This window comes from Mustela lutreola, chromosome 9 (genome assembly GCF_030435805.1).
Source record: "Mustela lutreola isolate mMusLut2 chromosome 9, mMusLut2.pri, whole genome shotgun sequence".
NCBI classification, from domain to species: domain Eukaryota; kingdom Metazoa; phylum Chordata; class Mammalia; order Carnivora; family Mustelidae; genus Mustela; species Mustela lutreola.
The window spans coordinates 31,475,318-31,502,500 of NC_081298.1; the positions used below are offsets into that span (position 1 = coordinate 31,475,318).

At 43.7% G+C, this 27,183-nt stretch overlaps 1 protein-coding gene across 10 annotated transcripts in view; it reads left to right on the plus strand.

The window, feature by feature from the left end:
* SHLD1 (shieldin complex subunit 1) overlaps nucleotides 1-27,183 on the plus strand; it is a 120,666-nt gene that overhangs the window by 38,154 nt on the left and 55,329 nt on the right. For 9 of the 10 annotated variants that reach the window (XR_009344650.1, XR_009344649.1, XM_059133899.1 and 6 more), the window contains one exon: nucleotides 1,503-1,684. Coding sequence is in view for 8 of the 10 variants with exons in the window: in XM_059133901.1 (XP_058989884.1) it covers nucleotides 1,503-1,684 (182 nt within the window). In the remaining 2 variants the exon portion in view is untranslated. Of the gene's footprint in view, nucleotides 1-792; nucleotides 993-1,502; nucleotides 1,685-27,183 lie in introns of all 10 variants that reach the window. The other variant, XM_059133898.1, reaches the window with a different exon arrangement.

Sequence of the window (27,183 nt, forward strand, 5' to 3'; positions counted from 1 at the left end):
TTTTTTTTAGGAACACCTGATTTTTAACAAGGAATGTCCAAATCATGAGCCCAATAAGCCACCTTTGTGGTCTCTAGAGCATTGCTGGAGAGTTTGTGTTTCCATGTTGCTGTCCTTCCCAGAGCTGGCATAGGAACAGGAGAGGGCCCCACAGTTATCCAGCTGAAACCACAGGGCTTGTCCCTCCCCAGTTACCCATGCACAACTCTTCTTTGACTCTGACTTTAAAGTCCCAACACCCCATGCCACTGCGGTTGCCCAAGCTGGTTCTATTGGTGTTTATGCTGTCTGCCGCCATGGTCAGGCCTACTACTTGCTTGGGGATAACCTTGTCCAGAAAGCTTAATGTCCTTTTCTGGATTCTTCTCTGTCTTGTCCTTGTGTTGACCTGGTAGGTCTCTGTATTTGGATCATCCCAAGCTGTGGGCAGCTTGAAGGAAGGGTCTGTTACAGTCACCTTTGTATATCTAGGGCCTGGCATGTGAAGTAAGTGACAGAATGTATGTTTGAGTAGGCCACAGATAAAAATACAAATTATCTGTAATCTTATTGTTCAGAAATTAAACTACTGAATTAATTACCATTAAAGTTAATTTGGGATATACCCTTTCAGATGCTTTTATTAGCTAAGGATCTATAAATTTCTCACTCATACACACACACGCACACAGGCCAACACCCCACACATGATACTGTATTTTATAAAATCTGGATTGAATCCTCCCTTTTGTTTAGAAATCTTTTTTCAAAGTAAAATATCATGAACAGTTTCTTCCTTTTTTTTTTTTCCAGAGTTTATTTATTTGAGAGAGAGAATGAGAGCAGGAGAGAGAGAATGAAGGGGGAGGGTCAGAAGGAGAAGCAGACTCGGCACTCAGAAGGGAACCTGATGCGGGAGTCGATCTGAGAACTCAGGATCGTGACCTGAGCTGAAGGCAGTTGCTTAACCAACTGAGCCACCCAGTCACCCTCAGGAACAGTTTTTTGTCTCGGTAAATATTCTTGTAGTCCTTGGATTATATTGCTACATGGTGTTTCATCCTTATCAGACATGCAGCTTATTCTCCATTTCAAATTATTATTATTTTTTTAAAGATGTACTTATTTATTTTAGAGAGAGAGCATGAGCGAGGGGGCAGGTGGTGAAGGAGAAAGAGTCTCCAGCAGACTCCACACTGAACGCAGAGCCTGACGTGGGGCTCGACCTCACGACCCTGAATCACCACCTGAGCTGAAACCCTGAGAGTTGAGCAATTACCCGACCGAGCCACCCGGGTGCCCCTCCAGCTAAAGTTATTAATGGGCTCTTTCTGGGCTGAGAGTATCTGTTTCTCCTGAGGAAGAAACATGGTCAACAAATAGTGAGTCTAAAGTAGGGACAAGGAAAACTATTACTAACGGGAACATAAGGTATTCTGGGACTTTCGTCCTTCGAGCTGTGGCCGAAATGGAGGCTCCTCTTTCACAGTGACTTTTGTATTGAGTTGTTTTTTCCATGGCAGGACTATGGCGACCCAGGAAACTGCTCCAGGAAGCCAGTCAGAGGAGAGCAACGCTTTGGACTTGGCGTCCATCAACGACATAAAAGATTATGCTCTGCAGAGACCCCACCAGGAAGCAGACAGCGACGCACTGAGCTCTGTGGAAACCCTTTCTCTTCCTTGCTCTTCTGATGTGGATTCAGGTAAGATGCAGAGCTTAAAACCAGCTAACACTGACACACACACACACACACACACACACACATACACACACACACACACAAACACAATACTTATGGGCTTGTGTTTGTTTGTTTCTCTCCCTTCCAGTAGCACCTCTGTGAGGAATGGTCCATTGTCTGGGGTAGAAAACATCTTATCTAAGCAGGACTGTGGGGAGAAACTTCAAAAGACAAAGCTCCCTGGTGTAACCAGGACACAGAGCTGTTTCCTGGAGGCCTTTTTAGTCTGAGTCCTTTTCTAATCTCCGTCCAGCTGCATTCTGAGGCTCAACAGGGAGAGGGGTGGAATTGCTTTTTGTTTGGTTCTTTTAAAACTTCAGAACGTGGTAATAGGGGCCTGTTAGAGGTGGGCCTGTGAAAGTAACAGGGGCTTTTGTATTCCTTGTATGAACTATACTCCACATTTGGGGAACAACTTTTCTACGAGTGTCCCTGGCCAAATTGCCAAAAAGTCTATTATTTGAACTTAATGATGATTCCTTGACATCGTCAGTGACCGACCATCTCTGGTTGCAGAGCCCTTGTCTTCCCCATTCATTGCCTGAACCTGACCTGGAGGTCCATGGACCTGGACTCAAAGCTCTGTCACTTACTGATGATGGGACTTGTCTGTGTACTTGATATCATCATTTAGACTCCTGTTAGACTTCTTAAATTCGCTGCATCCTAAACCAGATTGCTGATTCCTCTCGCCCTCCCCTGTTCCTTCCCCCTACTATACACACACCTGTTCTCTGAGGCTTTCTCATCTTGGAAAAGCACTTTTATCTTTCTGTTCACTTAGGCCCAAACCCAGGAAGCTTTCTCAACCTCTCTCACATCCGGTCCCTCACTGATGGCTCCACCGAATGAATCTGGAATCTAAAGAGTTTTGCCATCTCCACAGCCACCACCCTGGTCTGAGCCACTCTTGTCTGTCTTCTGGTTTATTGTTACATCTCCTAAATATCTTTCCATATCACCCTTGTCCTCCTACAGTTTCTTCTCAACACAGCCACCAGAAGATCCTTTTCAGACACAAATCAGATCGTGTTAGTCCTTGGTGCAAAGCTCCCATGGCTTCTCATCTGTCTCAGAGCAAAAGCCCAAGTCCTTAACTGGTACCCCTGCCCTCTGGGTCCTGGGCTTGCCGCCTCTCTAACCTCACCTCCTACCTATCTCCTTGCCCTCCCCGGACTGGGCCTCCACCACACTAAGGGTGCGCTCGCCCTTCGCGGAGGCCCTTACCTCCCGCATCTAAGAGCCAGCTCCCTCCATCCTGATGAGGTTCCTCTGTCCTCCCCTTCCCTGGCTTTATTCTTCTCCATAGCAGAAGGGCCACTGGGCACCCCAGGGAGGACCGTTAATTTCTTTGTCTCCCCGCCCTGGGATATAAACTCCAGGATAGCACGCACTCAGTAAGTGCTTGTATGAGGAAGGAATGAGGAAGTGTAAGAGATATATCTGTATGGATTCGGAGCTGAACTTGATCCTAACATAAAACTCTGTTCCCCTCTCTGCTTCCCACATGTATAGCTTAAAGTGGGTTATGAGTGACTTTGGAACATTCCATGGATCAGGAGTGGGAGTCATAGGCGGCACTGAATTAGATGAAGCCTGTCTTTAGCCCCTAGCACAATCAGTGTTGGAGGAGATTGTCAGATTGCCTCTGGCTCCCAGAAGAAAAGTCAGATTGTGTTACTGATGGAGACATAGCCAAACTGTCAGCCATCGGTGTATGCAAAGTAAGTTATCAACTCAGGTGCAGTAAATCCTGGGACACTTCTCTCAAGATGGAACCCAAGAGACTTATAATGTGCGCCTTGCACCCAAGTGAGTCACTGTGGGCCTTTCCCCTTGGGGGTCCCAGCTCTCATTTCTTTCCTCCCTGCTTTGACTTCTGCCCATCCCTGGATGCCTGGGGCCTTCATGTTACCTGTCAAAACCACCCAAAAAACAATCTGAAAACTTAGACAAAAGACAAATGACTAGCTGTAGCTTCAAGTGTTAGTTTTTTCAGGAAGGTCTTTGTTGAAGAAGACCTAGCCCAAAAGGAATGGTTTAATTTCAGGAATCAGGGACAGGTAGAAGAGAGATCTGGAGGCTCTGTCTTTCTGATGTTTCTAAAATGCAGTCCTGAACTCTGGGGGAAGCTGCTGTCCTCACTGTTTGCTCTGCACTCACCATCTTCTGCCTCCAGTTTCTCAAAACCATCCAGGGTCTTGGGTTTTGATTTTCTTTTTTTTTTTTTAAGATTTTTATTTTATTTATTTGACACAGAGAGAGATCACAAGTAGGCAGAGAGGCAAGCAAAGAGAGGGCAGGCTCCCTGCCGAGCAGAGAGTCCTATGTGGGACTTGATCCCAGGACCCTGAGATCATGACCTGAGCTGAGGGCAGAGGCTTAACCCACTGAGCGACCCAGGCACCCTGAGTTTTGATTTTCTATCTGTAAGTAGGATCCACTTCCCTTCCCTTCACTGATAGGATCCACTTCCCTTTCTTTCACTGTGTTCATGGGTAGTTGTAATTACAGGTTCCCTCCCCATAGCCCTCCAGAAGATTTTGCCCACCTTTTCATCTAGTTCTGACAACTCTGGGTCTGCCGTTGGCTCAGAGAGACAGCCCACCTTGACATCGGTCTCTATTGGTACTCTGATGGCTACTGTCCTATTTCAGATTCTTAACATACCTCACTCCCAAGCCAACTTACATTCCTGGTTTTCTTGTTTGCTGTTTTGTGTTGTAAGGAGATTGATCTTCCAGAGATTGGTGAATACAGTCAAAGGTTTCCGGCTGACAGTCACCACTGGGCTGTACCCACCCTAGGACTCACTCACTGTTAGCCAACATGTGGCTTGTGTTTGGCTTACTGTATGGTTGACCATCTCCAGACTGGTAGAGTATGGTAGGTTGCTTACAGTGGAACGGGGATCTGAGGGTAACGCCAGGACCTGGCTTCCCTGGCTGCCGGGTGAAATAGGAGCCAGGAGCTGACCATTAAGATTCAGTCAAAGTAGCTCAGTTGTTAAAACCTACAGTCCAAATTCAGACACACAGTTGGCAAGGGGGCTGGGGTTCACAATGGTGGCATCGAATAGTCCACTGGTGGCCGAGCACAGCCCTGCACAGGGTAATACAGAGAGTCCCCACAACTCCCGGCAGGTGGCAGGCAGTGTGCAGACGGCTTATCCATGAGTGGCAAGGTCCTCGCTTCAAGGCTGGAGTCAGCATCACAGCTGTAAGCCCTGCAAGAAGAGCAGGCAAGGGACGAGTGGCCTCAGTTTAAAGAGACGGCAGAGGCAACTGGAAAAGCCAGCTTGAAAGGATATGGACCCAGGCTGAAGCCTCACTTTTGCCAGGGGTCCCCCATTTCACCACACAGCCACCTCTGCCTTCGGCCCGTCACTCACCTGCTCTTCCCAGCGAAGCTTTCTGAACAAGTTGCCTGTATGCCACTCTGCTTCCTCTTACAATCATTCCTCATTCCTGGGCGCATGTCCTCTATCCCCACCACTCACTAGACGAGGCCTGCCCTGGCTCGGATGCCAATGATCTTCCCCAGGAGCTAAACCTTACGGATAAACGTTTTTAAAGATTTATTTATTTGAGAGAGAGAGCACGTGTTCGCGCACATATGTAAGTGGGCACATGTGAGTGGGGGCAGGGGCGGAGAAAGAGAATCTTAAGTGGACTCCCCGCTGAGCATGGAGCCCAACACAGGGCTCAATCCTGCGACCCTGAGATCATGACCTGAGCCAAAATCAAGAGTCGGATGCTTATCCTAGCGAGCCACCCAGGCGCCCCCCTAATGGATACTTCTCTGCCCTTATCTTGTGTGCCCAACTGCCATGTCACCATTCATGCCCTCGGGGAGGATATGAGTAGCAAGGGACAGGAGACTTAAGAGCACTTTCTCGGAAACTAATGGGTTGATAAGCATCTGACAGTATTAGTCAGAAAAACCTGAAAGCTTTGGTCATTTCAGTCTGGGTATCCTAACGCGGGTGAGGCTGGGCTGTGTCTGTCCACATAAACACAGCTCATTTGTCTTAAACTGGTGTCTTAGGCAAGGGTTGTCTGGCCACTCCTTATAAAGTGATGGTAGAACAAACAACTTGTCACCTAAGCCAGGCGCAGCAGTACAAAACTCCCGCCCTCTGCCCTTCCTGGTGAGATCCGGCGGAAGGCCCCACTTGCCAAATAGGTCTCCCTGAAACCGGCTTTCTGTCACATTCCTCTGTTGAAGTCCCTTGGGGATATCATTGTACACCTCCACTTTCCTTCCAATGCCAGTCAAAGCTCCTGTGCCTCATTCTCACAACTCTGTGTGATCTCATGTCTGGGGCGTTTGTTCACAATATCCGATGACCAATTCAGCAGGGTTGCAATATCTTAAAAACTGGCAAGGCAACCAGGCAACATGCAGGTGCATATGCCCGCTGAATAATACAGGCCCCTGCTGGTGGGTGTCTAACTACTCATTAACATGGACCTGCCGCTCCTGTCAGGCTGGTTTTTATGCAGAGTCAGGCCCGAATGCCTCTGCTACGTTGTTCTGGTCCTTGGCATGCACTCCTTCCACCCCAGTCAACTCCAGGCCACTCCAGAGACTGCTGAGTGGAGCCCATCAGTTATCCGCAGTACACACTTACTGATGCGCTTAGATGCGCTGTCTCTTAGATGCTTGTTCCCTTTCCCTTTTGTTACTGGGCTTGAGTAGAGCCTAGAGTAGGAGAATGGAAGGTGGTCAGAAGGGAGGTGGTCAGTGGTCGTGGATAAACCCCTCAAAAGCAAAGTCACCAAGGTTTCCTGGAGTCCGTGAAGGCCTGTGTGTACTACTCTGTCATTTGAGAAACTTCTGCGGAGTTCTAAGTTCGTGTTGCTGATCTCATCAGGGGCCTCTGCGACCTTTGTCCCCCAGAGCACCCCAGGTGCGTTCTCATCAGGACAAAGAACTCCTCTGAAGGTTTCGCTTCCACATTGCCGTATGGAAGTCGGAAATCTTTCTTTTTGAGCCATTTCCTCAAACTTTAACTTCTAAGAGCGTATGTTGAGAAATTGGCTGAATGTATACAGCAAATTGAATGTTAAACACAATAAGTCTTTGATGATTAAAAGCCCTCGCTGACAGTCCTAGCTCAATGTCTAAAGTTAAATAGCGGTTTGTTGTTGTTTTGGAATCTGTCAACATCACAATCTTCAAAGGCCATTTTGTAACCTGTATATTTAGGCATTTCGTCCAAGGAATTTGCTATTTAGGAGTAGATAAATATAAGGGACGCTTTGGTGGCTCAGTCAGTTAAGCATCTGCCTTCAGCTCAGGTCATAATCCCAGGATTCTGGGATCAAGCCCCACATGGGGCCTCTTGCTCAGCAGGGAGCCTGTCTCTCCCTCTGTCTTCGCTCCCCCTGCTTGTGCTCTCCGCTCCTTCTCTCTGACAAATAAATAAATAAAATCTTAAAAAAAAAAAAAAGTCTAGATAATTATATCTTTTTTCCTTTCTATGAGTCATATGATACCTATTTGTAATTCTGGAAAATTTTGTTTCCATAAGAAATTTTAAGCTCTTAAATCTAAAATCTCGAAATAGAATTTATATAATAATTATAGAATTCTGAATGCAGTGTCGTCATTTTATATAGGAGTCAGGATGTATTTTAGACACGTAAGTAACATTCAAGCCATTTTCCTCGTAGTGCTTTCAGTGATACCCAGCCTAGCAGCTAATGACCCAGTGCCCTCTATGCTGGACCCAAGATATGGGGAGGAAGGGAAGGAAGGAGACTGATGAACTAATTCTCTGCGAAATCGTAGAACAAAATCTGGTGCTCACTATCCTGTGCCCAGCTGATGAATTTTACTTGGAAAGTTTGAGTGTCTAGCATAGCAGAATTCCCTAGGTTGAGGTCTATAGGTTCAGCCACTCAGCCTTCATTTTCAGATCCAGAACAGGGTTTTGAACTCTTTGCTTGCTGCTGTTGGAAGGCAGCAGTTGTTCTGATTGTGTGGTCCAAGTGGCGAAGGATAAACCGTTCGTGCAGATGACGAAGGTCCACAAAGTCTGAGAATGTTCTTACAACTTCTGCGCCAGCGGTTTTCAGACTGTGCTCCCGGCAACCCGTCAGGAACTGTCAGGTCAGGGTTGAACTTGTGGGGGCCCTGGCTTCTCCACTCTTGCTCTCCATGTCAACTTACATGTGTTATTGGCTTCCGGATGAGCAGTTGTTGGAAGAAAGGATGTCAGGGCCAAAAAGGGTTTGAAAAGCCCCCAGCTCACCTGGGTGTGTCATTTTCTGCAAGAGGCAGTCGAGCCCCAGGATCATGGGGCACATCACCCGAGGTCACAGAGCTCCTGTATTTCCTCGGTGACCTCTGTACAGAACATGTCTGACTATGACTTTTCCATCCCTTTTCTAAAGCAGAAGAATAGAGTTCTCTATCTTAGATTGCTAAATTGTAGATAACCTTAAATAGTCATTCGAAGTACTAGTTGAAGAGGAGATTCATTTTCAAAGGCTCAAGAATGCTATTTGCCAACTACGACATCTCTCCTTGCTCCTGGCTTTTGAGTTTCAAAGACGCCTGCTATGGGAGAAGAGACTTGTTTACTTCTGTGTACTTTGCCTGCACTTAGAGTTTTAAAAAGAAATCCCAACTGATTTGAAAGATGGGCTGTGTTCTGGTGGAGAGCCACACCTACAGGCATTTATCTGTGAAGTTCAGGTGCAAAGGGTCTGACCAGATAGCTCTCCCTCCTCAAGGCTTCTGCAAGCGAGCATTCACTCATGACTTATCACTCAGCTGTGTCTTCTTCTTCGTCGTCGTCTTTTTTGTTTTTTTTTTTAAGGATTTTACTTTTTTATTTGAGAGAGAAAGAGAGCAAGAGAGCATGAGCAGGGGGATGAGGCAGAGGGAGAGGGAGAAGCAAACTCCCTGATGAGCAGGGAGCCTGATTCGGGACTCGATCCCAGGACTCTGGGATCCTGACCTGAGCCGAAGGCAGACACTTAACAGCTGAGCTACCCAGGTGCCCTGTGTCTTCTTAAAATGAGAAAATGACTTGATTGAAATAATCAAATGTGTACACCTTCATAAGTACCACTCGCTCATATATATTTGTAGGACAGAGGAGACTATATGCAGCTGAGAAGAGATTAATAGTTTATCATTCCAGGTGCCATGCTGTTCATGTTCCCTGCACCGTTTGTTCTGATTCTTATACCCACCCCCGAGACACAAGTATTATCGTGATCTCCGTGTTACCCAGGAGGAAGTAGGCTTATAGAGGTTACATATTGATATGCTACCCAAAGAATAGTGGAAAGCTGAGACTCAAACCTAGGTCAGGCTGACTTCAAAGGCAGAACTTTAAGGAAATGCAAACATTCAGGTATGAGTAAGTGCTAACTAGTAAGTCTGAAAGATTTCTCCTCTTAAGTGTTTCTCCTTCAGTCTCTGCTAGCTTTTTCCCGCTAACCCTGCTAACCCGGAATATATCTTTATTATCAGCCCCGTCCCAGGGGTGACCAGGACTCTAGCTCATTTTGACCAGCGTCCTGTCCATTGCTCCCCGAGCTCGCCTTTCAACCTGTCTTCTTCCCATTGTCGAAGAAGCTCTGGCCACCCGCAGACTAATTGGAGAGAAGGCGTTGCCTTCTCAGTTAAATTTCTCAACACCAGGTAGGATCCAGCTTCTCATGTTAAAACCAGGGAAGAGGGGCTCCTGGGTGGCTCAGTGGGTTAAGTGTCTGCCTTCGGCTCAAGTCATGATCCCACGGTCCTGGGATCGAGCCCCACATTGGGCTCCCTGCTCAGCGGGGAGCCTGCTTCTCCTTCTCCCTCTGCTGCTCCGCCTGCTCAAGTTCACATACACTCCCTTCTCTCCCTCCCAAATAAATAAAATCTTTACAAACCATGGGAAGAAACCGAGTCTTCTCACTCCATTTGCTGGAATGAATACAACCCTTGATAACTCTTCTGTCCGGAAGAAATCTTCTCATCTGGCCTGGGAACTATTCTTAAACTTGGCCCTCTGCCCTTTGAAGTTATAAATCATTTGCTGAGTGGCTGCCCTTTATTTACCTCCAGGCTCCCTGGAGTTTTTCCGTAGAGCTGGGTTTTGCTAACATGCTTGAAGTGACAAAAACCCAGCTTATTGGAACATACTTTTTCAGGGTAAATGCTTTATCCAGTCCTGGGTCGCCCCTGCTTGCCTTTTGGGAGTCACGTTTTGTTCTCTGCCTGTCTCATCACACAGTGCCTGCAGTTGTTGCCTTTTAAACCTAGACCCTGACGTGTGAGCAGAGAATAAGTGTATATAGTGCCTGGCACATAGCAGGTGCTCCGTAAAGGCTGGTTGAATGAGTCAATGGAAAGCATATATACGTGGAATTTGATAAGGTATGAAAATAGATATAAAGTATTACAGTCCCTTGATCACCAGATTAGAGCCTTGTCATCAAACTTAAGTTGTGAGTAATCTTATGTGTACTCTGGGATGAGAAAGCTTCTAAGTTAAATAGTACATACTCTTAATCTAATCCCTGCAGGTTTGCTTAACTCTCATTTGGAAAGTCTTCAGACTAACCCATCTTGACCCCTCAAAAGCCCTTAGCTTTTTCTCTTGATGAGAATACCACAGAGAAATGAGCATCTGTGAGGAGGTAGACTGCTCCTGAGAGCAGAAAATTATCACTCCATTTCTCTACGGCGAAGAAAGTATGTTCCAAGCAGAATTGTTTCTTAATTTATTTTTACAGTAAATATTTCTCTAATTATAGTGCGTGAAACTATGGCTTTAAGGATATCCCTAACAACTGCTTTTTATTTATTTTATTTTAATTTTTTGAAGGTTTTACATGTACTTTATTTCTTCAATCGTGCCAGTGCACAGTGCTTTCACTTGGCCTCAATTATGAGTTGGTTTTGAAACAGTTCAGTATTACACCAGCTGGGATAATTACTAATCTTGCCCTTCCTTTGGGCACAGTGCTTTCACTTGGCACCCATTTATTTCTAGTAGGCACAAAAACTCCGTAAAGAATGAATTATAAAGGCCTAACACAGTGCACAGTGCTTTCACTTGGCCTCAATTATGAGTTGGTTTTGAAACAGTTCAGTATTACACCAGCTGGGATAATTACTAATCTTGCCCTTCCTTTGGATACCTCTGCCTACAGGGGACAGGTGCCATTCTATTCCATTCTATTCCAGTTTATGTTGCTGAGTATGTCCACCCAGCAACACACAAAGTGGCTCCCTGGGCTGATACAGCATTACCATATTTGTCATGGAAATCAGGCGTCTGTTTCTGGTGGCTCTGCTTTGCCATAGTTTGCTGAATCCTTTGAACTTGGCGATGACTTACAGCTGGGGTTTTTGTTTTTGTTTTTTGGCCTTGGGAACACCAGGAAGCTGCAGGCAGAACACCTTGCAAGGCACCCTCTAAAGACAGCTTTTTAAAACTTGTTTTTCTTTTTTTTTTTAAGTTTATTTAAGTAATCTCAACACCCAACATGGGACTTGAACTCATGACCCCAAGATCAAGATCCACATGGTCTGCCAGGCACCCCACGAAAACTGTCATCCCATTTTATAGAATTGTGAATTTTTTCCTGCTCACAAAATAAGGCAGTTGAGGGGGAAATTTAAGTAAATTCTAAAAGCAAACAAACAAGCCAAGAGATTTAGCCCCATTTCTTCACAACATACTCAGTCAATAATGCGGGGGTTTTCTTCTATAAAGAACTCCTAGAAAATATTAGGGCATGTTGGGCACAGTATAATTAAAAAGATGGGACAGTTACCCATGGGCCAATGCCATTTTAGAAGTCAAGTTTGAGGGAGAATGGGTTAAAATACTATTCCATGATTTCAGCCAATAAAACCTAAGCAGCTACTCTGGTTCTGGAACCAGGTGATGGTGCCTGGCAATTGAGGGCTATGGGGCAGTGTTTGAGTCTGCTGCCCTCTAGTGACTACTTTTTGCATATTCCTGAGCCTTATCAAGAACAAGAATTTAAAGGTACCCTGTGTGTTGTTAGGCCTTTATAATTCATTCTTTACGGAGTTTTTGTGCCTACTAGAAATAAAACCTCCAACTTATTAGAGAGTATTTTACTCAGTTGAAATATGAGAAGCTGACTTGTCTGCAGGCTACCAAGGTGAAGTCTAGCTACTGTACCTGCGTTATGCAATTTGAGGACCCCTTTTCATTTATCTTCCTTGATTGACAGCAGGCTAGAATACAAACATAAAAAATATCTGGTTTTTCTCTGTGCCTTTGCCAAGGAAAAGTTGTGCTTTTCTACAAAGATAAGATCGAAGGGTTTAAGTTTGCCTTGTTTGATGAAATTATAGTAGCATTAAAGGGTAATGAGATTTTAAAAATCTTTTGGGATTTCTAATCTCCCAAGATAGCATACCCATTACTTCCTGCTAAACAGAACTATAAACCACAGGAGAGAGGGAGGCAGCTGAAGAATACTGAGCAATGCTAAGAAGATGAATTAGTTCTGGGCCCCAGACTGAAAGGACAACACAGAAGTAGGGTGTCTTCTATCCTCCCCTGCCCAACAGAAGGTGACCAGAACTTGGTGCCTTTCAGCCTGCCACCTAGCAAAAAGAAGGAGCCCAGGCATGTTCATTTTTCCCCAGGACTGACCAGTTGATCGTCCCACATCACCAGGAGAGCCCAACACCCACTGAGAAGGAATCTGTAGAAAACCCATAAAAACCACTGGCCAAAGAAAGCGCTCTCCTCCACTGGGCCAGAAACTCCACTTCTCTGCTAAGCCAGACCCAGGTGGCCAGGGGGCACAGGCAAGGGGATTCTGCTAACACAATCATTGACCTGGCCCAAGAAATTTAAGAAACCCCTTTGTTTCCATGGGCTTGAGACTCCCCCTTGCTCCCTACCCTGTTACATTCACTGGGCAGCTAGGGGCACTGGAAAAGGGAAATTCCACTACAACAAAAAGCCCGCCCGGAAAGCCTGCTTTTAGAGGGGTCTGAGATTCACCCCCCCCATCGAGAGACCGATTAGCCCACCAAGTCTGGGCTAGTCCCTCAGGCAGTACCGGCAGGGGCCTGTGGGAGCCTCAGCCATACCCGATAAACCAAGGAGACCAGGATAAACAGCAGAGGCTCTGAAAATTAAACTGTCATTAGAACCACAGCCCATAAAAGGAGGCCATGAGCTGTGTGCTAAACCTGAGCAGGATGGCTGTATGCTAAGTTAAAGGATTTAAATAGGACTAAGATCACTTGTCCTACCAAGAAGCAAAAGTCACAACTTGAGTGAGTCAAGTCACAGACACCAACACCGAGATGAAGCAGACATTGGAATAAAGTGCTGAGCTTTTAAAGCAATCACCGTGGGGCACCTGGATGGCTCAGTGGGTTGAAGCCTCTGCCTTCGGCTCGGGTCATGATCCCAGGGTCCTGGGATCTAGCCCCGAATCGGGCTCTCTGCTCAGCAGGGAGCCTGCTTCCCCCTCTCTCTCTCACTCTGCCTGCCTCTCTGCCTACTTGTGATCTCTGTCTGTCAAATAAATAAATAAATAAACAAGAAAAAAAAAATCACCGTAAAAGCACTTCCACAGTCAGCTACAAATTCTGTTGAAACAGATGAAAGAAAAGAAAAGCTCAACAAAGAAATCCAAGTTCTAAAAAAAAAACAAGTGGCAATGACTGCAGTGAAATGTACGATAACCAAAAAATTGATAAATTGGACCTCATCCTAATTAAAAACTTCTGCTCTCTGAAAGCCCACATAAGATGGATGAAAAAACAAGGTACATACCCGGAGAAAGTATTTGCCGACCTGTTATCTGACAAAGGACTAGTGTCTCCAGTATGTAAGGAACTATCAAAACTCAACTGTAGAAAAGTAAACCATTCAGATAAAAAATGGTCGCAAAAGACACAGGGAGACAGGTCTCCAAAGAGGATATCCAGATAAGCATGTGAAAACGTGTCCCACATCATTAGCCACCAGGAAAATACAAATTAATAATGATACCTATAGAAATAGTGAGGATAAAAAACAACACCACCAAATGCTGGCAAAGGGCAGGGACGCAGGACCACTCTTGCATTGCTGGTGAGAACGTAAAACAGCACAGCTACTCTGGGAAAGAGCTTGTCAGTTTCTTGTACAACTAAATTGGGATTTACCATATGACCCAGCGGTTGAGCCCTGGGACATTTATCAGAGAGAAACGAAAACTTACGTTTGAGCAAAAACCTTTACGGGAATGTTCGTAGCAGGCTTATTTATAACAGCAAAGAACTTGGACAGCTCAGATATTCGTTATCGGAAGACAGTTAAGCAAACTGTGGTGTGTCCGTACCAGGCAGTACTGCTCAGCCGTTAAGGGTAGTGAACTATCCAGACACAGGACAGCATTGGTGAATCTCCCAAGGAATTCAGCTGCACGCAGGCTGGGGGGAGCGAATTTCAAGTTTACATACTGTGTTTCATTTACATAATGTTTTTAAAGGGATAAAATTTGTAGAAATTGGGAAAACAGACTAGTGGATGTCAGGGTTTGGGGTTGGGGTGGGAAGAAGGACAGCATGTGGGATCCTTATGATGGAAACAGTCTGTCTGTTGACTGTGGTTGTGGATGGGTGAACCCACACATGTGGTAAGATTGTAGAGACACACATAAATGAGTACAAGGAAGACTGGAGAAATCTGGATTTATCCTTGCCCGTATTTGAAGTACACTTGGGGAAAGTGGGTAAAAGTTCACAGGATTAGTCTGCTTTGGTCCTTAGCACTGTGTGCGAGTCTTAATGAACTCAGTAAAACTTACAATGAAAAAATCTGCTGGTCATCAAAAAGATCCTGGCCCTTTTTCTTTTCTTTCTTTATTTTTCTTAAGTCCATTTATTTTTTTTAGTAATCTCTGCACCCAGCATGGGGCTCAACCTCATAACCCTGAGATCAAGAGTCACATATTCCTCCCACTGAACCAGCCAGGCATCCCAGGCCCTTTTTCTTTAAAGTACTTGTGAGATCACCTTTTCTTTGTTTTCCTTTCCTTGCTGTGTTTCTTTGAAATAATTTTATTTTTTTCTCTGAAACAACTTTAAAAATCACTGTACAAATAGATAGTTCTCTATCTTTGACTATTTTCATTGTTTCTAAGGTTTTGCTGTTATAAAAGGGTGTGTGCTCAGCATCCTTCTGATTAAGCCGTTGTATTTATCTAAATTATTTTTCAAGCTAAATTTCTTTAAGAAAAATTGCTCTATCACATTTTTTGACACATATTACTAGTTTGTCCTCCAGAAAAGGGATGAAAATCACTTCTTGATACTAATAGTATAATTTCTTGAAACTGATAATAATAGAGAAAAAAGATTTCTTTTGTTTTTCTAAATATTTTATTTATTTGACAGAGAGAAATCACAACTAGGCAGAGAGTCAGGCAGAGAGAGAGGAGGAAGCAGGCTCCCTGCTGAGCCAAGAGCCCGATGCGGGGCTCAATCCCAGGACCCTGGGATCATGACCTGAGCTGAAGGCAGAGGCTTTAACCCACTGAGCCACCCAGGTGCCCCAAAAGATTTCTTGTGTTAAGTTGCATTTTTCTGATTACAATGTAAAGAAATACTGTGTTTTCTTGGACATTTTCTTTTCTGTGGATTGCTTTTTTTCTATTGGAATTGTAATCTTTTCAATTCATATGAGTACTTAATACATCAAGAATACTAAATCTTTAGTATTTTTTGCAATAATTTTTCCCAGTTTTCCCTTTTAATTTTTATACACTCTGATTGAAATTTATTTTCTCTAAAATGACCAAAGTAGGGCACCTGGGTGTCTCAGTTGGTTAAGCAACGGCCTTCGGCTCAGGCTATGATCCCAGAGTCCAGGGATGGAGTCCTGCATCAGGCTCCCTGCTTAGCAGGGGGTCTGCTTCTCCCTCTGACCCTCTCCCCTCTTGTGCTCTCTCTCTCTCTAAAATAAATAAATAAAATAGAAAAATAAACACAATGACCAAAGTAATGTGTACTTTAAAAAAAAAAGTAAAATGTATAGATCAAAAGGAAGCGAAAAGAGAACATTCTCTGTTCTCACCCTCCCTTTCTCCTTCCTAATGTTAACCAATAGCGTTGTGTGTTATTTTTAGGGGGATATTTATAGTGTACTATATTTATTTATTTATTTATTTATTATATATATTTATAGTGTACTATAAATATGTCCATGGCGGTAACCTGTGTATGTAAAAGTATGTATTTTAGTACATTTGATTACACATAGCTTTGAACCTGTCAGAAGTTCAGGGGGAAAAAATGGAAATAAAACCAATGAATCCCTGAAGTAGTAATTAGTAAAAGTTCATTGTGCACACACTAAAAAGCCAGTTTGCAAGCTGGGAGTGTTGCAGTAATTGGTTACAATCTTAGAATTTTCTTAAAAGTAAAGGAACTGGTGAGTGGTTACAGCCTGTCAATTTGGAGGAACAATCTTAGTTTTGCTTAGGATTTTCAGAGGCAAGAAGTGACCCAGGTCAAGTTAGCCTCTCCTATCTCGCAAGATAAACTCAATTAAGTTTTGCTTGTATGATTAACTGGTTGTGTTTGCTCAGGAAATTTTCAGGTCTGGTCTCTGTTTGTGTTTCATTTTAGCAAGCCAGAAATCTCTAGCAAAAACATATTGTTTTGCAACTCACTTTTTAAAATTCTCCATTCTATCACAACTGTCCTTTAGATGTTAATATCTCAGCCAGTTTGAGGGATTCTGGAGTACAAATACACTATCATCTTTTTAACTTTTCCCCTATTAGTGATCACCAGTTTATCTCCCATTTGGGGCTTACTATAAGTAAATGTGTTTTTTTGTTGTACAGAGATTTTAGATTCTTACATAGTTAATGTTATCAATCAGTGCTTCTATTTTGTTGGAATATTAAGCAATTCATTCTAACTCCCAAGATTATATGAATAGGTATGTCCTGGCAATTTTACAGTTTAATTTTTTTTTTTTTTTTTTTTTTTACTTTGAAATGTGTATCTTGGTGTAAGGTATGAGGCAGGGTGATAGCTTTATAATTTTCCCAATGGGAGCCAGCTGCCTTAATGCTATTTATGTATTTATTTTGTTTATTTATTTTAACAAAGATTTTATTTATTTAACAGAGAGCAAATGCAGGAGCACAATCTGGGGTAGAGGGAGAAGCAGGCTCCCCATTTAGCAGGGAGCCAGGTATGTGGCTTGATCCCAGGACCCTGGGATCATGACCTGAGCCACAGGCAGACGCTTAACCAACTGAGTTACCCAGGTGCTCCAATTTTTTAATTTATTTTAAAGATTTATTTATTTGAGAAAGAGTGGGGGGGGGTGGCGCAGAGGGAGAGACTCTCAAACTGACTGCCCACCAAGCAAGGAAGCCCGTGCTTCCAATCAAGCCCAATCAAGCCCAGGCTTGATTCCAGGACCTATGAGATTGGGACGTGAGCCAAAACCAAGGCTCAACTGACTGAGCCATCCAGGTGCCCTTTAATGCTCTTAATTTAATTGTATCATTTCCCTCTGGTTTTAAGTGTCACCTTCACTTTTAAAAAAAAAAGTCACATCCATATTTTTATTTTTGGCTTTAGAGCCAGACTAGTTTGGGTTTGACCTTGATTCTGACCTTGGGCAAGTTGCTACACTTTGCCTTGTTCAATTTCCTCATCTGTAGAATGAAAATGATGACATTGCCTGCTTTCTAGGTTGTCAGGATGATTGAGTGAGGCATCAGAGCTTAGAACACTTAGTAAAAGCAAGCAGTCATTACCACGGCTGCTGTTACAGTTAATAGTGCCCCTGCAGGAGTCTCTAGACTTCTAGTTGTCTGTTGAACTCCTTTCAGGAAGAGACTAAAACTTCTCATCCTTTATGTTGCTCAGTACTGGGCAAAATTGATTTGTACTGGTGCAGAGCCTTTACAGGGAGGGTACTCTGATAAATACTGATCCAAAGTGGAGACGTGTGGGTAGCTCAGTCATTAAGCATCTGCCTTCAGCTCAGATCATGATCCCAGGGTCTGAGACTGAGCCCTGCATCAGGCTCACTGCTAAGTGGGAAGCCTGCTTCTTCCTCTCACACTTCCCCTGCTTGTGTTCCCTCTCTCACTGTGTCTCTGTCAAATAAATAAATAAGATCTTAAAAAAAAAAAAATACTGACCCTAACTGTCCATAGAATTACCTTCTAGCATTTACTATTAATATTTATGTTTTCTTTTAACTTTGGGTATAATTTTAGGCAAATAATCTAATCCTATTCTCATATAATCTCTTCACTGCAAATGTATATGTCAACACGTCTTCTCCTTTGCAAAGTGTTCTGATTTGTATTTGAAGATGCTTCCATGCAGTCCCCACAAATCATCTTATGGTGAAGGGTCCCAATGAACTTGAGGTGGCTTTAAGCAAAGCCACATTTGTAAGAATGTATTCTATGGTATGTTTTTGTTTTGTTTTTTAGGATGTTTTTAAAAGATTATATTTATTTATTTGACAGGGACTGGGTAGGGGAGAACATAAGCAGGGGGAGCAGCAGGCAGAGATAGAGGGAGAAGCAGGCTCCCAGCCGAGCTGAGAGCCTGATGTGGGGCTCGATCCCAGGACTCTAGGATCATGACCTGAGCTGAAGGCCGACTATTAACCAACTGAGCCACCCAGGCACTCCTAAGGTTTTATTTTTATGTGATCTCTGCACCTAATGTGGGGCTCAAACTCATGACCCCAAGATCAAGAGTTGCATATTCCCTTAACTGAGCCAGCCAGGCCCCCCTGCATGGCATGTTTCTTAGCAGTCCACCTAACCAGTCAAATAAAACATTTTTTTTTTATTGTCCTCTTTGCATCCAGCACCATATTCTAGGTTGAGGGTGACATCAGACCGTGGGAACACGTGATTTCTGTTTGTAAGGAGTTGGAGGTCTAGTTGGGAAAATAAGATGCATAAATTTAAAATAAGAGGAACAAAGGCAGGCAGTGTAGGTGTCATAGCTGCACAAAACAAATAGAAGTGAACAAACTCATTTAAGGAAAAAACCATCTATTCAGAAAGAGCAGATATCTGATTTTCCCATGTCAGAATCCTCTATCAAAAGACTAGCTGTTGAAGCTGTTACATTCTGAGTAATGCTAGAAAAATATTGCTTACAGAATAGAAATTAGCACATTATTTTATACTTACTAATTCCCTAGAGAAGAGCAATAGTATAAGATTTAATCAGATCTTGGAGGAAACATTTTATTATCATTTATTACTAGACCTCAAAAATTTTCTTATTGTGAATACTTTCAGAATTCCTGTAGAGTTTTATTTTTTTAACTGCCCTGTTGGCCGTAGTTACTATTAATGCTATTAACATATCATGAATGAAGTATAGACAAATAGTCATAATAAGAAACAGGCAATTGCTCAATTATGATTTAAGGTGGTGCCAGTGGAATTCTTCCTTTTATGGTACATCTGAGAAGTGCCCTACAGTTTCCCACTGCTTTGTCTCTGCCTATAAATTCTCAGCTAATTCCCTAAATTTGAATTTCAGTTACTTTGTGAAGATAAGAAGATCATTAGTCTTTGTGGCCAAGTCCATGGCTAATTGTACCTTCTGCCTTCAGAAAATAAGTTAATTGGGGGTGCCTCGGTGTGCTCGGTGGCTCAGTGGGTTAAAGCCTCTGCCTTTGGCTCAGGTCACCTTCCCAGGGTCCTGGGATCAAGCCTCGCATCCCATGCTCTGCTCAGCAGGGAGCCTGCTTTCTCCTCTCTCTCTCTGCCTGCCTACTTGTGATCTCTATCTGTCAAATAAATAAATAAAATCTTAAAAAAAAAAAAAGAAAGAAAATAAGTTTACTGAAATATGTTGTCTCTCAAATCTGGACCTCATGAATATGGATTATGTGGTAACTTCCTACAGCCCTAAGACAATAGCAGCCTGAGCAAAAAGAGGAATTAGCAAGATTCAGAATTGGGAAAAACAAATTTGGAATTATCTACATAATGCTGTTAAGGAGAATTTTTTTTTTAAGGATTTTATTTATTTATTTATTTAAGGAAATGGCGGGGGGAGGAGCAGAGGGAGAGAGAGAAGCAGACTGTGCTGAGCACGGGGCCCGACTCAGCTCAATCCTACCACCCTGAGACCATGACCTGAGCCGAAATCAAAAGTTGGACTCTTAACCACCTGAGCCACCCAGGTGTCCCATAAATGAGATTTTTTTTTTTTTAGGCATTCAGGTGAATTTTATGGGGTCAGTATGAACCAATAATATCAGATAATCCTATTTTACTTATTTTATACAGTGAACCCAGTTGTCTAACATTATTTCCACATTCCTATTGCTGTCTATTTAATGCTTTTTATTCATCCAGTAAGTACTAAGTAAGTGCATGCTTTGTATTGAATGCTGTGTGTGGTGTTGGCTATCTAGGTAGCTTACAGAATGGTTGAAAGGAAATGCCTTTCTTGCTGCTGGAGTGTTGCCACAACCTTTTCCACTACCTGGAGAGAATCTTCCTACTTGTGATCTGTTTCCTCTCATCTACTGAGGAGGTGCCATGGCCTTCACCCATGTGGCTGACACTCTGTAAACAGGTGCAGGGAGTCAGGACACGAGAGGTGAGCTGAAGGATACTCGGTCCCGGCCATTAGCAGGGAACCCACATATCACTTTCCAAATATTAACTCAACCTTCAACAGGCATGAGAAGTTGAAGTTGTTCATAACTAGCCAGGAAACTGAGAAGGATATTGAATGTCTTTCAGGATACTAGGAACGGAATATTAAGAAAGAGACATTTAAAAAGAGTGAAATCCTGCCATTTACAACGACAGAGGATGGAGCTAGAGAGAATTCTAAGCAAGGTAGTCGGTTAGAGAAGGACAAATCCCACATGATTTCACTCATGTGTGGAATTTAAGAAACAAAACAAATGAACAAAGAAAAGAGAAATGAACAGAATCTTAATTATAGAGAACAAACTGATAGTTACCAGAAGGGAAGGGACCGGGGAGGGGGGAGGGTGAAATAGGTGAAGGGGATTAAGAGTATGGGTATCACGGTGAGCACTGAGCAACCGATAGAATTGCTGAACGGTATATCATACACCTGATACTAATACAACACTGTACATTAATGATGCTTGAATTTTATAAAGAACTGGGAAGGAGGAAACAGCTCTGGATTCTGTGTTTTGGCTCAAAGTAATAACAGGAAGCTTTCCTGCATCGAACAAAGAGTGATGTGATTTGCAAAAATTTTAAACTACCTTTTCTGATGGAAAAGGTAGTTTTTACTTTTAAAAGTAAAACTGAAAAGTTTTACTTTTCAGTAGGAAAGGAGAAAGAGTAGCAGGAAAGAGGGAAGGATAAGTGTCCTTATTTTTCAAGGCCCTTTCGAGGACTAGGGACAATGTGTGTAAAGTACCCAGCACCATGTTCACACACACTAGGTGTGCTGGTAATAGGATCTGCCACGGTTGTGGTCATGTAAAATTGTATATTCCAGGAAATAGTATTTGACGGAAGACACAACTACACTTATTTAAGAAGTCAGATCATAATGGCTTTGCTACTCATGAACATATAATGACTTGATTTCCCTGACCTCTCTGGAGTTATACTCTCCGGGCCATGCAATCCTAGACTTGGCCATGGTTCCAGACCTCTCTGCTCACTCTCTCCTGCCCTACCTCTTGAACTCCATGCATGTGCCATATGTACATTTGGACCCTTCTGGTCCTTGTCTCCAACAGTGGTTCTGTCTGAGGTTGTGTTTGGTTTATCTTTTGCAGCCTCACTCCTCCAGAACATAGTGGTTTGAAACACCAATCATTTTATTATCTCTCACAGTTTTGTGTGTTCACTTGATTCAGCTGGGTGGTGCTTATGTTCCATGTGACGTTGGCTGGGCTGCAGTCCCCCGGGAGCTTGAATTGTCCGACATGAAGTTCAAGATCTTACTCACATTCCTGACAGTTGATGCTAGACATCAGCTGGAAAGCTCAGCGAGCGATCCGCTGGAACACCTGCCCACGTGACTTGGGCTTCCAACAGCATGGCAGCTGAGTTCTAGAGGGAGAGTTCCAAGAGTGAGCCTTCCAAGAGAAGAAAAGCAGAAACTGTCAGTCTTCTTAAAGGCTTGCCTCATTTCTGTTGTGTTCAGAATAGTCAGAATAGTGACCACTGTTGTGGTCAGAATAGTCACAGACCAGCTCAGATTCAAGGGGGCGAAGGAATTGGCTTCACTCTTTTTCTTAAGATTTTTTTTTTTTAAGATTTTATTTTTGACTCCACTCTTGATGCAGGAATGGTGCATACATACAGGGAGAGAAGTGAATGAGTGGCCATCTTCCTATAGGATAAATCCTACATTCCTTTAAATTTGTGTTAGCTGAGTCTAAGTGTTTTAAAAGGACACTCACGGGCTCAAGTTTCATGCACTGGAAATAATTCCGGAAAAGGTGGTGAGGTATCATGGGCCTAAACACCATTGGAACCCAGTCTTGGATCCATGTGTGGGGCACTAGCACAACACTTGTGTCAATATGTAAACATGACATTAACTTATTTTCTATGAAAGAACATTGAATCCAGTTCTGTGGGAGAGGGTTTAGGTCTGTTTGTGATTATAGCTAGTGCAGTGATTCTCAGCTGAAAGCGATTTGTTCCCCAAGGGGTGTTCCCCTAGAGGTATCTTTGGTTGTCACAACGGGGGTGGGGACAGGTGCTACTGGCATCTGGTGACTAGAAGCCAGATGATAGCAGACATCCTACATAGGACAGCCATCTCTCACAAAAAAGAATTTCCTGGCCCCAAATGTCAAGAGTCCTGAGCCTGAGAAACCCTGAATTGGACCAAAGAGGCTTCCTAGACTGCCTTGTACGTTCATACAGAGTGCATTGCTTTTTATACTCTTAAGCCATCATTTGTGCCTTTCATCTTACAAAGAAAATTTTTATCTATATATCTCCAGATTCAAATTGTGAGATTTCTCTAACTGTTCTCAAAGGCTACAGCCTTTTTTTCCTCTTAGTTTATTTATTTATTTTTTTAATAATCTCTACACTCAACGTAGGCCTTGAATTCGTGATCCCAAGAACGCAAGTCCTGTGCTCCTCCGACCAAGCCAGCCAGGTGCCCCACTGCAACTTCTGTTGACTTCTCTGTTTAAATAATTTATAAACAGACTGGATCAAGGTAGCTGGTAATCCATACATCCCACCTTCTTTCTTTCATCTCAGACTTTAAGAAATAACAAGAAAAAGCTGGGTCTGTATCTGTCAGTGTCTGTATCTCTGTCTCTCTTTCCATCTTCATCACCGTCTCTACCTCTTTGTCCCTGTCTTCTGGAAAAGAAGGGGTGATTACTATGGACCAGAAATATTGAACCTGTTAAAAGGCTGAATCAGTCAGAAGAGGCGAGGTTATGCTGTGGTAACAGACAGCCCCCAGACCTAAGTGACTGGAAACTATATAGTTTATTTCTCATTCATGCTGCACGTCCCTTTGGGTGGTTGGAGTGACTAGTCACCCAGAGACCTGGCAGCCTTTCTCTCAAATGTTGCCATCATCAGCATGGAGGGAGAAAAAGAACTCTGGAGGACCTTGCAGGGCAGTTAAAGTGATGAGCCCCAAGAACCCCGTCTACTCACAGCTCGTTGCCAGAACTATTGACATGGCCCCTTCCACAAAGGAACCAGGAAGAGCATTCCCATCAGTGTCTAGAGGAGGAAAATTAGTAGAAATTAGTAGAAATATTTGGCATATAGTTTTACTGACTCCCAACTTTGGGAGTAGAGGATCTGGTGGAAGGAGGAGCCTTAACTCAAAGTGAGTACAAAGAAAGACTGAAGGAAGCAGTTGCTCCTGAAGATATAGGAAGGAAGAGAGGACCCAGCACAATCAACAGAGTAATTTATTAGAGCTATAATAGGAATAGCCTGGGATTTAGAGCCCATTCATATCCCAGAGACAGGAGACTCAGGAGTGCTCTATTTTAAAATTTAGAAGAATTTTTAAAAGATTTATTTAATTGAGAGAGAGAGCAGGGTGGGGAGGGGCAGAGGGTAACAGCCCTCAGATCTAAGTGATCTTAGAACCAGACTCCCTGCTGAGTGTGGACTCGGACACAGGGCTTAATCCTATGACCCTGAGATTAGGACCTGCGCCAAAGCAAGAGTCGGACATTCAACTGACTGAGCCACCCAGGCACCCCTAAAATTTAGAAATATTTTAATGTTTAAAAAAAATATCTAGGGACGCCTGGGTGGCTCAGTTGGTTAAGCGGCTGCCTTCGGCTCAGGTCATGATCCCAGCGTCCTGGGATCGAGTCCCACATCGGGCTCCTTGCTCGGCAGGGAGCCTGCTTCTCCCTCTGCCTCTGCCTGCCATTCTGTCTGCCTGTGCTCGCTCTCTCTCCCTCTCTGTCTCTGATAAATAAATAAAAAATCTTAAAAAAAAAAAATAAAAGTTCCTTTAAAAAAAAAAAAATCTAATGTGGGGGTGCCTGGGTGGCTCGGTGGGTTAAATTCTCTGCCTTCGGTTCAGGTCATGATCCCAGGGTCCTGGGATTGAGCCCCGCTTCGGGCTCTCTGCTCAGCGGAGAGCCTGCTTCCCCCTCTCTCTCTCTGCCTGTCTCTCTGCCTACTTGCAATCTCTGCCTGTCAAATAAATAAATAAAATCTTTTTAAAAAAAATATCTACTGTGCTATGGAAATTATATAAAGTCTGTAAAGTCCTGTGTTCAAAATCATTATGTGTAGTGCAGTGCTTGGTACACAGTATAAGCTCAGCAAATCACTAATTGAATTGAATGGCAGCACTAATTTTACCATAGGGAAAAAGCAAACACTGTTGTTGTTGTTGTTGTTGTTGATAATGATAGTGATGATAATAATCCTAAATAATCCTAAATCATTATCAGCACCCACATCAACAACACCCTGATGTCCTGTCTCACGGTTAAGGTGGGTTTTGGAAACTAGTCAGAAACTAGTCCTGATTCCTTGGGAGGTCACTTTCAGGAATTCCCCCAGCAAGCTGCCAGCTTCAACATCAAAGGCATGTCCATCACAGGGGTTTAGATCCTGGCTTCTCTTATTTTCTAGATGAGTCCTCATTTTCCCTTGCAACTTCCTGGACCCACCCACCATACCTGCTTTTCTCACCCTCTCAGTTCTCTGAGAGGCCGTCCCTGTTCATCCAGCTTTCCCGTCGACAGCCTCTGTCTGCAAGAGGATTCTGGAGATAGAGGGTAGGAATGTGTTCTGGAGTCAGATCACCTGGGTCCAAATCTGCCACCCACTCACTCTATGACTTTGAGCAAGTCACTTAAACTTTCTGGGCCTCCTTTGCAAAATTTGAATACTAGTGGTACGTCCTAAGGCACTGTGGTGAGTAGTGAATGAGGTGATGCTGGGATGGCTCTTGAATGGTGCTGGGCCCTTTCTCATACCCGATCCATGGTATGGACTGTCATCATTGCTGTCAACATCACTTTCCTCCAAGCTCCCAGGATTACTCCCAGGAGGACTGCCCATCTCTCTGCCCCCCTTTTTCTGAGCCAGACGGTGGTCTTTTTTGGATTGGTGTGTTTTGTTTTGCATCAATTCCCCAATGCCTCAGAGCCCCAGGATATTTGTAGGGTTGGCTTAGTGTCTGCTTATTTCTAGCTTTTAACCCACATTGCTTCAAAAAGCATTACGTGGCTCTGTGCCCTGGTTTCCTTCTCTGTGATATAGAAATAATGCCTTTTTCTTCCCTTTTCCCAGGGGTTTCAGTTTGTTTTCTTTCTTGTTTTTCTTCTTTGGCTCTACCTTTATTTCATGCCAACCTGTCAACTTTTGTGTGTCCTTAAAGCCACCTTCTGTCCTTGATGGGAAAAGGCACGGGTATAAATAAATAAAGAAGCACATAAATAAAATAAGGAGTAGTTATGAAAGTGCTGGAAGGAGGTCAGAGCATCAGACACACACAAGACATGTTTAGCCAGAAAGCGTTCTCCGTGGCGGAGATGGGAAAGTCCACTCTGTCCTTTCGTCGGTCAAACTTAGAACATTCAAGTCATTGTCGACTTGACTAAATGGGATATTTACAGAAAATAGAATATAAGAAAAATGTGGAGGAGATACATTTGCTTTGGCTCTTCGAAGTTCTGAAATAGGCAGCAGAGCTAAGAATATGCTTTTTAAAACATGTGGCAGCCAGTTCTTAAAGGGAAAAATTAGCATAGAGATGATAATAAATCTCGCACCATCAGGAAGTGTTCACTGCAAAGGTCACACAAGAAAATGATTACAAAAGGAGCATGATGTCTCCTCCAAATAATAATCATGATCCCTGACATTTATGGAGTGTTTACTTGGCCTTATCCCAGTAAGCAAGGGGAGAGAGTCTATTTTTATCCACGTTGACAGTTGAGGAAAAACTGACGAATGGCTAGGTTATTTGACCAAAGCTGTGGTGGAACTAGTCAGCTGGTCTCCAGAGCTTGGTCAGTGATCACCACATGCCACATAGTTCCCCAGCTAACCAGGTGGTTCCTTCAAGCAATGGCCTTGTAACGCAGCACTGCCTCCTGAGGTGACTTCCAGTGGTCATACAATAAAATTCTCTGTCACGTGTGCTACAGGCTAGGGCCAGGGCCAAGACAGTGAAGAGGGTTACCATCCCTGGATGTCCCTTCTCACTGTCCCCAGCTTATTCCTGCCCTCAGCACATACTCAGTAGGCCCCCAACACTGGCAACTCAAGAGGGGCTGTATTTTTTTTTTTTAATTTTTTTAAAAGATTTTATTTATTTATTTGACAGAGAGAGATCACAAGTAGGCAGAGAGGCAGGCAGAGAGAGAGAGAGAGAGAGAGGGAAGCAGGCTCCCTGCTGAGCAGAGAGCCCGATGCGGGACTTGATCCCAGGACCCTGAGATCATGAAAGAGGGGCTGTATTTTAATACAGTATTCTTGAAGGCATTTGTACTTTGCCTTGGTTTGATTGCAGACCCTTCTGAGGCTCTGCAAGAATTGTAAGAGTAGGTGGTAGTGGGCTAGCTGTTGGGGTGCTGGAAGGCCTGTCTCCTGCCTCCTCAGTCAAAAGATCCTATGCTGGATCAGTAAAATTAATGAGGGGGTCCCTGGGTGGTTCAGTTGGTTAAGTGACTCTTGATTTCAGCTCCGGTCATGATCTGAAGGTCCTAGGCTCAGCCCCATGTAGAGCCCTGCATTGGGCTCTGCACTCAGTGGGGAATCTGCCCGAGATTCTCTCTTGTCTCCCTTTGCCTGTCACCTCTCAAATAAATAAAGGAATCTTTAAAAAAATAAATTTAGGGGCACCTGGGTGGCTCAGTGGGTTAAAGCCTCTGCCTTTGGCTCAGGTCATGATCCCAGGGCCCTGGGATCGAGCCCCACATCGGGCTCTCTGCTCAGCAGGGAGCCTGCTTTCTCCTCTCTCTCTCTGCCTGCCTCTCTGCC